At 37.0% G+C, this 11,791-nt stretch overlaps 1 protein-coding gene across 2 annotated transcripts in view; it reads left to right on the plus strand.

The window, feature by feature from the left end:
• Nucleotides 1–11,092, plus strand: part of LOC122559083 (microphthalmia-associated transcription factor-like) — a 171,995-nt gene extending 160,903 nt beyond the window's left edge. For both annotated transcript variants that reach the window (XM_043708335.1, XM_043708336.1), the window contains exons 9-11: nt 355–430; nt 5,475–5,622; nt 7,946–11,092. In XM_043708335.1, coding sequence (XP_043564270.1) covers nt 355–430; nt 5,475–5,622; nt 7,946–8,344 — 623 coding nt within the window. In that variant the 3' untranslated portion in view covers nt 8,345–11,092. The remainder of the gene's footprint in view (nt 1–354; nt 431–5,474; nt 5,623–7,945) is intronic.
• Nucleotides 11,093–11,791: the final 699 nt, after the last annotated feature.

Consider the following 11,791-nt stretch of genomic DNA (forward strand, 5'->3'; position numbering starts at 1 on the left):
TGGCACTCTAAAGTCACACTTACCTTCTTTACATTATCTTTGACAGCAGCTGTTAAAGTGGCTGTTAGGACGTTTATATTGCAGAATACAGCAGCTGACTGCTGTGAAAAGTAGACATGGTTTGTCTTCCTCTAAAAGCTCTGGGCTACTGGGCAAACTGTTAAAATAAAAGTTTGGTTCTGCATTACCCAGGGAGCCCTAATCAGAATCTCCCCTCAGAAATGTAGAAGCCCTTTCTTTCGTAATAGCGAAGTGGTAATCTGGATGAGATTGCCAAACCCTGGAAAAACTGGCTCATTGTTTCTGAATAAATTTTTTTTCTTGGACTGAGATTCTTTACTTTTTTTCTCCAAGTTGAAAGGAGGAGGAGGTTCAACATTAATGATCGTATAAAGGAACTGGGTACGTTAATCCCAAAGTCCAATGACCCGTAAGTAAAGCTTCAGTTAAATTTTAGAATTTGTTTTTAGCTATTTATTGACCCCCCCCCCTTTGAAAATTATAAACCACTTTTTATCTTCGACATCTTGGGGATACTTTCTGTTTGAATGAAATAATTAATTTTTGGGCAGGCTGCAAATTTGCCACTAAATAATTGGGTTTTCCTTATTGACTGTTTACCTTCTTGTTTGTTATAACAAATCTCCATTGAAATTTAAAGTAAAGCCAATTAGAAGGTGTAAAAATACTGACAGGAAAGATAAGTGTAACACAGGTTCAACAGGATTTGATCTCTATCTTATTACCAATGCAATTACTTTTACAATGAAGGGTGAAAGTGAAGTGAACTTTTCCAGCAAAAATCCAATGATCACCTGTTTCAATTTAGGCTGCAGCAAAATAATGTTAAATAATAATAAGATCCTAAATAATATACTTTCTAATATGTTTCTGCCAAAGTAACTGCAGCCCATAATTTATTTTTATCTGACTCTTTACTAGTTGTAATGCTCATCAGCAACATTAGTCAATCCACAATTTATGCTTGAATTAAAAACGTGATAGATGCCATTTTAAGCATGATCCCTTTGCTCAGCTGCAGATACTCTGCTATGCATTTTTACAGCCCTACCATTTCTAATGCTGCAGATGTCATATGAATACAGCCTTTCTGTCTTTATCTAAAGCGAATGATAAAGGCTATGTTGTAACCATCAAATGCCGACGCCCATTTCTGTTACCAACAGCTAAAAACAGCACAGACCAAGATCAGTTTAAAAAGTATTTATCATTTCCTTTCCATTATTGTAAACTACAAAGTTGTGCTTACAGTGTTTTAAGTGCACACAGATTGTTTGGGCAAAAATAGGTGTTGACTGACTAATTTTCACATCCTGGAAGTGCAGTTACCTTGTTCATAAGCATCATCACTTCAATGACTCAGTACTGACTGCAACAACAAAGTAAATTGCACTTCATTAATGATAGTCAAAGTATCCAACAGATACAGTCATGGTGAAAGATATCACTATTACCATTGATTTTACATCTGCTCTTCAAAATTTACCTTTGTGTTTTCTGATTATACCAAATAAGGAATATTCTAAAACAAAGTTACTTGTTCTTAAAAAAAGGAAACATGGCATCCTATAAGAGTTCAGGAATTCTGCGGTATAAAACTCTCACTTACAAATTCTAATGCCAAAATCTTAATTTATAACAATGAAACTTTGGTTGTGCCTGACCTAATAAAAATGGTATGTATAAATCGAGTAAAATTTATGAATCAGGATTTTATAAGTACTTAACAGAATAATGCAGTGAAGACAATGTGGAAGTTTCTTATCCTTCCAGTCCAGGATTCCTTGAATATTGCCACTACAGGTTATGCTTTTCTTCTGCTCTTCGAGTACTATTATGTTAAACTGTTACTCAGAAGAAGCATGCAAGAGAAGCTGCAGTATACTGTTCCATAAGAGACTGAATTCCAAGCTTTCATTCCTAATTCCAAGGGTTTCTTGCTCTTTATTAGAAAATTATTCAAATTAACTCTCTGGTTTAAAAATGAGAGTCTTTTGGTGTCTCCCAACCTTTATAACGAGAGGTCACGTAGGTAGAACAAATGTCCTCCATTTGTTCCCTGAGGTCCAGTGTGAACAAATTGTGTGAACAAATAAAGAATCCTTTCAGATTCAGCAAAGTTGTATAGACAACTTTACATCCCCTGATCAGTCATACAAAGTATTATAAATATTTCATCTCAACAACCCCAAAAACCCTAAATAAATGAAGAACAAATGTTTCCAACATGACATCAGGATGACTGTTCATAATATACATGGTTTGCTCTAGTGTTGCGATTAATTAATCAAGTTAACAATCTGAAACCTATTCAGAAGCATTGTTCTTGTTTAAAAACAGCTATCATACTCAAACTGTTGACTTGCTTATTTCTTTATAACTGAGAAGCAAACTTGCAATTACACCTTGTTTAATCAAAACCGATACAATTGCTTAAATTCTAGAGTGTGGCTGTGGAAAAATGCAGCACATCAGGCAGCTTCCGAGGAGCATGAAAATTGGTGTTTCGGGCAAAAGACCTTCAATTGCTTAAAGCCATTTTCTTTGATATTTTTAAGTCATCAAAACCAAGCTTACAAGCAGCTGTTCTGTTAATTATCTTGCGAACACAAATTGAATATAGACCTGTTTTAAAACAAGGAGCTGAGGCAAATCTTAAAATGTTACTTCAAACCATTGTAGAATCCTACAATTTGTTAATATAATCCCAGAATTTGATGGAATAATCAAAATCTTACAATCCTGATCAACGTTAGTGCTAACAATACAGTGAGAACTGTTACAGCCTTTTATATTTCATGCAGTCTTCCATTTTCTTAATATGTTGTACTTAATTTATTCATCAATCTTATAAAAAAGGGGGAAGAATGAATTAACTTTGTCAAATTCTAAACTCATACCTCTGGCTTTCTGTCCAGCATTCAACTAATCGAGTCATTTAAAGTCTGCTAACCTTTTTAATAGAAAGGATCTTATTTTCATTTTGTAACTTACATAAGCAGCCTATAACATTGAATCAACATGATGTTGGAAGATTTCCTCTTCTGGAACATCAATTTATTTGTAGGTCATTTCTACTTGACAGAGCTTGGGATTGTTTAATACTGTTTTCTTGCCAAAGACAGATTCTTCCCTGTAACATCAATTTCTTTGAGACTATTGTGAGATGAACCATGTTCAGTAGCATAAGAAATTAATGTAGTTGCTACATATACTTAGATGGAGGAATTTAGTTGCACTCCAAGGCTGGAACGAGCTGGATGGAAGAGTTTGACCCCTTCATTCAAGCAGATAGGTCCAAAACAAATTGAAAACCAGAGAATTGATTAATTCAGGGAGCCTGCCTTTTTTTGATTAACTTAATTTATTGTATTATAATGTATTGTATAATTAACAATTAGCAAACTATTCTTATTAGAAGTGAGGACTGGGAGTAAGAGTAAACGACCTGGTCCCTTGAATCTGCTCAATGATTAGTATGATCATGCCTGATTTTCAGCGTCAACATACCTTTCCTCTGCTTCCCATATCCCTCAGCTTCCTGAGAAAACAAAAACTCTGTCTACATCAGATTTAAATATACTCAACGATGGGGCATCCATAACCCTCTGCGATAGGTAATTCCAAAGAATCATAGATGTCTAAATGAAGTTGTTTCTCCTTATCCATATCATAAATGATTAACTTATTTATTCTGAGACTGTGTATCCCTGTGATTGAGATTTCTCAGCCTTGGGGAGCAACCTCTTGGAATCTATCCCAGCAAGCCTTGTTAATTCCAGTGTAATTACCCCCTTATCCTTGGGGGTAGCCCTATTTACTAATCCTTTCAACCCTGGAAGCGGTCTGGTGAGTGTTAGCTGTACCTTAAATATGGGTCCCAAAACTGCAGATCACATTCCAGGTATGGTCTCATTGTAGCATAATCTCCATATTCATTTCCTCCAATCGCTTTGTAATCCAGGCCAAGACTTTTTTATATTTCAAAAATATATTTTATTCATAAAATAAATTTGATGGTCTGTACAGTTGGTCATGCCATACATACATAAACATTTGCATACAAAGATCAGAATTTATCATTTGTATATACAGGTCTGTACATTTATCAATCATATGTCCATATACTTAGCTGAGGCGTCAGCAGAGCCCAAGTGACTGCGTGGACCCCCTGTTCTTCTTAGGCAGGCAGATGTTACATGGTGGTCTTTCCCCACCGTGCCTTGGCGGCAGCTGCCCCAAGCTTCAGCGCGTCCCTCAATACATAGTCCTGGACCTTTGAATGTGCCAGTCTGCTACACTCAGTCAGGGTCAACTCCTTCAGCTGGAAGATCAACAAGTTTCGGACCACCCAGAGAACGTCCTTCACTGAGTTGATGATCCTCCAGGCACAATTGATGTTCGTCTCGGTGTGCGTCCCGGGGAACAGACCATAGAGCACGGAGTCCCACGTCACGGCGCTGCTCGGGACAAACCTTGACAAACATGTCATTTGCTTTCCTAACTGTTTGATTGTTTGCTATATCTGTATGCTAACTTTAAGTGAACTCAATAAGGAGTACAATCTTTCTGAAGCTCCTTGTTACCTCCTCACAGCTTATGTTATCACCCATGTTTGCATTACTAGCATAATGTGGCCTCTTTGACTAAGTCACTGAAATAGATTGTAAATAGCTGAGGCTGTAGCACTGATCTTGGTGGCATTGCACTTGTTACAGTCTGTCAACCTGATTGTGCATATTCAAATCTGTTTGTCTGTTTGTCAAACCTCTGTCCAGACTAATAAATGATCCCTCACTCTGTTTGTGTGTATTTCCTTTTGTATGGAACCTATTGATACCTTACGGAAATCTGAGATTAATACTGTTACATGCCTCCCTTTATCCGTCCCTTTATCCTACAAGTTACACCCTCATTAATCTCAATTTCCTTTTCATAAACTTATGTCCACTCTGTATGGTGAAACTATACTTTTCTTAATAAGACTTGCTTATTAATGGATTCCATCATTTTTATGATAACGGATATCTGGCCAACTCTCCTCTACTTTCTTCATTTTTCTCTCCTTCCTTTCTTAATAGATGTTTAATGTTGACTAATTTCCAATCCACTGAGTCCATTCTTGAATCTAGGGAATTTGGATTAATTTTAATTAATATTGGTAATTTGTCAGTATTTTATAAAAATGAGAAAACATATTTTACACCAAAGCAGTTGCTCCCACATGGCAGTCTTTGATCTATAATTTGTGATTATGTTACGTTGATGCAATGAGATTTAAACCATATATTAAAATATCTTTTTGGCATCATCTTACAGTTAATTTGAAAGGGTTATGCTAAGGTTACCCTTTAAGATAGTTTTGTTGTTTACTGGTAGTTACTCATACAAGCTTTTACTGTAATCTAAATTTGCCTTGAGCATCTTTTGCCTAATATTTAATCTTTTAACAGGGACATGCGTTGGAACAAAGGCACTATTCTAAAGGCATCTGTGGATTATATTCGAAGGCTTCAAAAAGAACAACACAGAGCAAAAGACTTTGAAACACGACAGAAGAAACTGGAACATGCCAACAGACACTTAATACTGAGGATACAGGTTCATTAAGCAAACTTAATACTTTATTCCTTTCTCCATTTATTTTTCTCAGCTTTATAGCTCAGTCAAGAAATCCCCTACTTCCCAGGCTTTTTCCAATTTTAATCAAATCAATATATTTAATATGTTTTTGAATACTGAAGCATAAAATGTTTAGGCTCAGAAACTGACCATTCATCCAATGAGTTTTACTCCCCACGCTCTTAGCTGTTCCCCTTTGCCAAGACGCTTTCTAATTCTCGAAAAATGTTGTTTAATTAATTGCTTTTGTCAGATAATTGGGCATTCCGTATATACCCATTGGAAACAACTACTTTCTAATTTGTGCTGTCTCATTGCAATCTCACTAAACAGTGGACAGAATATATCCCTAGTCATAGAGATGTACAGCCTGGAAGCAGACCTTTCAGTCTAACATGTCCATGCCAAACAGCTATCCTAAATTAATCTCCAAACCCTTCCTATTCATATGCCTTTTAAATGTTGTAATTGAATCTGCCTCTACCAGTTTCTCTGACAGTCCATTCTATACACACCACACACTCTGTGTGAAAATGTTTCTCTTCAAATCAGTTTTAAAGTTCTCCTCTTACCTTAAACCTATGCACTCTAGTTTTGGACTCCCAAACTGCAGGGAAAAGACTTTGACTATTCACTCTATGCATGCCATTCATAATTTTATGAACCTCTATAAGGTCACTCCTCAATTGTCCCAGTATGTTCAACTTCTCCCTATAGCTCAAACCCTCCAATCCTGGCAACATCCTTGTAAATGTTTTCTGAACCCTTTCAGGTTTAGCAATATCTTTCCTATAGCAAGGAGACAAGAACTGAATGAAGAATTCCAAAAGTGACCTAACCAGTGTCCTGGACAGCCACAACATGACTTTCCAATTCCAATATTCAATGCACTGACCAATAAAGGCAACTATACCAAGCGCCTTCTTCACTATCCTGTCTACCTGTGCTTCCACTTTCAAAGAACAATGAACCTGCACTCTGAGGTTCCTTTGCTCAGCAACACTCTCCAGGACTTTACCATTGAGTGTATACATTCTGCCCTGATTTGGCTTACCAAAATGTAGCTCCTTACATTTATATCCACTAAACTCCATCTGCACTCCTCAGCCCATCGGCCCATCTAATCAAGGTCCTGCTGTATTCTGAGGTAACCTTCTTCACTGTCCGCTATGCCACCAATTTGTGTCATCTGCACATTTGCTGACATTTCCTCATATATTCACATCCAAATCATTTGTATAGATGAGAAAAGAACAGTGAACACAGCACTGATCCCTGAAGCACACCATTGCTCACAGGTCTCCAGTCCAAAAAGCAGCCCTCCACCATGCTCTGTGTCCTACCTTCTAGCTAATTTTGTTTCTAAATGGCTAGTTCTCCCTGTAATCCATTGTGATGTAACCAGTCTACCATGCATAATCTTGTTGAATGCCTTACTAAAGTCTTACTAATTTCCTTATCATAATTTTTCATAATTTTGAGGAGTTGTATTAGATCACTCTTAAACTTTCAGAAATATTGATAAATGTCCCAACTTCTCATAAATGTCTTTTCATAATTGTAAACTCTTGCAGTTGTACACCCTACTGATATTGTGCTACAACATTTCCATTGATTTTATGTCCTTTGTCTGATAAGGTGCTTAAAACTATACAATACTCCGGCCTATCTAAGATCTTGTATGTATTTGACATTCCCCTTTATGTTTTTAACCTATAGGTTTAGATTTGGCTTTTCCTTGTTAAGACCTTATTCAATTGCATCATCCTCATGATGTCTGTATGACCACGCCAAGGTTCTTTTACTCCCAAAATTTTAAATCTGAATTCCTAACTTTGGCCTAATAAACATGAGCAGCCCTCCCAAAAAGAAATTCCTGTATAACTCCAATCATCTTGATTCCAATTTAGGCATGCCTACCTTACAACCAAAAGTCACTTCAATTCTTGCTCTTCAAACACTGCCGATCCATGCAACCGATAATTCTATGTGTTATAATTTTTGGTATGTCTTTAGAGTGTTAGTATTCACTTCCCTGAATCAGATAGTTTAGAGTTCAAGCTGCACTGCATGGAGTTGAACACACAGTTGAACTGTGTTGCAAGCTAGCACTGACCACACCACCACAAGATAATTAATCATTGTCAGAAAGAATTAGTGAAATATTTTTTATAACTAATTTTTAAAATTTCAAGGAATCTGGGAACTGTACAATTTTAAGGGGTGCATTGAGTCGGGAAAACAACTATCTTTCAACAGAATCTGTGTATATTTGAACTTTGTTATTGTGTTCAACTCTCAGGAACTTGAAATGCAAGCCCGTGCACATGGATTACCACTGGTTAACCCTTCTGGCCTCTGCTCACCTGATATTACTGGACGGAACATTAAACTAGAGCCAGTAACTGATGAGTGCCACAGCAATAGCTTACAACACCACTCAGACCTTTCTCGCACTACTGCTGCTACTACGCTGAATCTGTCTGATGGAACTCTCACCTTCAATGATAACCTTGGACATGCTGGCACCTACAGTGCTCCCACAAAAATGGGTTCCAAGCTAGATGATATTCTGATGGACGATACTCTGTCACCTGGGGAAGCAACTGACCCACTCCTCTCATCTGTATCACCTGGTGCTTCAAAGACAAGCAGTCGGCGAAGTAGCATGAGCGTGGAAGATAGTGAAAATGGGTGTTAGCGCGCAAAGTGTTTTTTTAACTCTTCATCTGATACTTCATTTTTCCTTAAAGTTCTCTTCGTGTTTTTTTTTATTTAGCTTAAAAAGATCTTGTGTTGCAACTGTAGACCTATTTATCAGTCCAATAAAGTCAGCAGAGTTAATAGAAATAAATGGAAGCATTGGAAAAACAGAACTGTATCTGTCTGTGGAAAGGCAGGAAACTGTTGCACTGCCAGATAAGCGGAGAAGGCAATGATGATACTCAGACAGTAGAAGACAAAAGTAGCTATTTGGGAATGTAGATGGTTGATTTTATTCTAAAGTCACTTAAGGCCTTGAAGTAAATGTAGGAGAAACAAAATCAATGTACCTTTTAATTTGGGCAAATATTTTCTATTGTCTGTTTCTTAATATTTACATATGTTTTAATTCATTTTTACGGCAAGTTTGATTTTGCATGACCTGTACTCATTGATTTATTTTCATGCTAGTCCTTTCAGATTTTTATTTTTTATTTGAGTAAGTAGTTGTATGAATATGCATACGCTGAAGGGTACTGGCATTCAGTAAGGCAATACTTAATATTTCTTCAGGATGTTTTTAGTGGAGAGTTTGTTGCATTGGACACAGACACTTGAAGTCAGGACAAGACGTTTTTAGTGAAGTGTCTGCATATTTTGTATTTCAAAACCCAATCTTATTTAGACATGTTTTTAAATTAACTTTGAAAATGAGAGCATTACTTGTTCAGAAAACATGATTGTAGTACATATATCTAAAGTGATGCTTTAGGAGCTAACTTGATGTGCTATTTATTTTATTTTTAAATGGTGAGAGTAACTATTAGAAGAAAATGTGCTGTATGTAGTTGGAACTCTACCTTTTTATTCTCTAATGATACCTCTTATGGTAGTAGATCTACATGTTAAGTCCCTCAGCACTGCAGCATGCTAAAAATAAAACAGCTTTCTGCTTATGAAATCATTACTTGATAGTGTACTTGCTCCTGATGAAGTTATTTGGATAATCTTTCTGATTGTTTGATGATGTCTGTCAAGGTGATGGCCAGTACAGGGTATTCATTAACTGCGATCATCATAGTGAAAGAAGCAGAGGAGATAAAGTGTGTTGCATTGTGAAGTGAGCATGAGGACGGAATTATGATGTGACACACAGTTTGTTCCATGAGTGAAAATTATTTTTAATTCACGGGGTTTTATGCCTGAAATAGGTGTAGATAATCTTACTCTTGAATAAGATAAATTGTGTGCCCTACTATGATCTCTTTCACAGTTTTACGGTTGTATATTATAATGTACGGAAATGTTCAGTGAGAATAATTATTTACCGTTGTGTTTTGTGATGTACTCCACTCACCTCTGCCACAACAGATTTATAGTGGTGATCAAGAAAAGACTAGCGTTTTGTCAAAGTAAATCAATCAACTGATCATCACAGTGATTGGAATAACCCTATTTTAACTACAACAGTGTTGTAACAGTAGAAATATGAAGCTACATCATCTACTTTGTTGTGGATCTATGCAATTTCAGTAGCTGTACTTGCATTGAACTGTGCCTAGGTAATTGTTTTACATTCATACCATTAGTTGTGTGAAAGCTGTGATGAAGTGAAGAATTTTTAAATAGGTTTTAAATTTACAATGTACTGTATGTGGCAGCGAAACATGAATTCAGAATGAAGTGCCTTAAAATCGATTGCTAAGTCTTTTGGATATGCACTGACTGAAGGGTGTAATACATGAAGGTTTGGCCTGTGTACAAGTATATATGACTTTGCTTGCTGCGTGAATTCAGAATGAGACCTTCCAGTTTCTTTGATGATATGATTCAATGTTTTATTGACATTGTGCCACTCTTCTGTGTAACTAACCTCAAGAGACTGCTTTTAAGTTTAATCTGAAGGGAATTGACTACACAGCCTTGTTCTGCCAAAATCCTGGGACAGAAGTATGCAATACTATAATGTTATGTTGAAAGCAATAATTCTTGTTAAATTTTTTCAAAACAGCAAGTGGAGAGAAAAATAGGTAAAATAATGAAAGATAAGCACAACAGCCATGCACTTACGGAGATGTGATTTGAAATAAAAGATGCACTTGATAGATGGGAGACTGTTGTTTTAGCTGTTAACAAAGTATAAAACCTGTGTTTCTTGAAAAAAGTAGCTTAAAATACTGCCTTTTAATGAGCTAATTGGTACTGTAATGTGATATTCATTTGCTGCCAGATGCAGCATGCTTTGTGTGTGGTCCATTGGAATGTAAATCGCAGACTTTTTAAAAAATTTTTAACCCTGGCCTTACTATCATAGACGATACACAATTATTGGTTGTGGTTGATGTATTTCATTCCATAAGGAAATCTAACCACTTTACCATCATTACTTATTCATTGTAATGACCAGCTTTATATCTGGTTAATAAAGACACACTGTAAAATAAAGCTGGTTTTGGTCATCTCAGCTCCAGGATATCACACTTGGAGCTGTCCAGACATCTTGAGATGCTTCATTGCTAACTTCCCTCTGCCATAAGGCCAGATTCGGAATGCTTACTGATGATAAATGTTCAGTTCCAATGACACTTTCTTAGATAAGGAAGAACTCCTAACTCACTTTAATAAGAATTGGATAATACTGCACTGATAAGTTGCAAATAGTGTTCACACTACAAAGGGTCGAGAGTGTAGTGCTGGAAAAGTACAGCAGATCAGGCAGCATCCCAGGAGCAGGACAATCAATGTTGATTCTCCTGCTCCTCAGATGCGGCCTGACCTGCAGTGCTGTTCCAGTGCTACACTCTCGACTCCGATCTCCAGCATCTGCAGTCCTCATTTTCCCCTCACTTTACAAAGGTACCAGGCAATGAGCCAGCAAGAGAACCTTAGCATTTCCCTTTGCCATTCAGCACCATCACTGAGCTACCCATCAATCAGAATGAACTTCCTGAGGATTACAACTCACAAGAAACATAACTGAAGCATCCATATAAATACTGCCATCACAAGAGCAGGCAAGAAATGAGGAACTATAAGTGATGATTATTTTTCTAGCTCCAAAGAGGAGGTCTGATATCAAGGCATAAGTCAGGAATGTGCTGAAATAGTAAACACTTGCCTGGTTACCCAAAGCTCCAACAATACCCTAGTAACCTAATTGTGTTCAGGACAAAGCAGCCCACATCCGCCACCTTAAAATTCACTCCTTACCAACAGAGTGATGTGTCACCTGAGTTATCATTGATATCATCTGTGAGACGCACTGCAACAGTTCCCAAGAGTCCTTTGAGAGCACCTTTCAAACCCAGTCTTTGAAGTAAAATCGTCATACGCTCACTAGACTGCAGGACTGCTCTGTGCTGCTGTTGGTTTAACCTGAGGGTCACTGTGCCTCGGGGCTTTGGGGGAGCAGAGGTTGAGAAGGAGAATCCTTTATGCTAACCTC

The sequence above is a fragment of the Chiloscyllium plagiosum genome, chromosome 18 (assembly GCF_004010195.1).
Source record: "Chiloscyllium plagiosum isolate BGI_BamShark_2017 chromosome 18, ASM401019v2, whole genome shotgun sequence".
Taxonomy (NCBI): Eukaryota; Metazoa; Chordata; class Chondrichthyes; order Orectolobiformes; family Hemiscylliidae; genus Chiloscyllium; species Chiloscyllium plagiosum.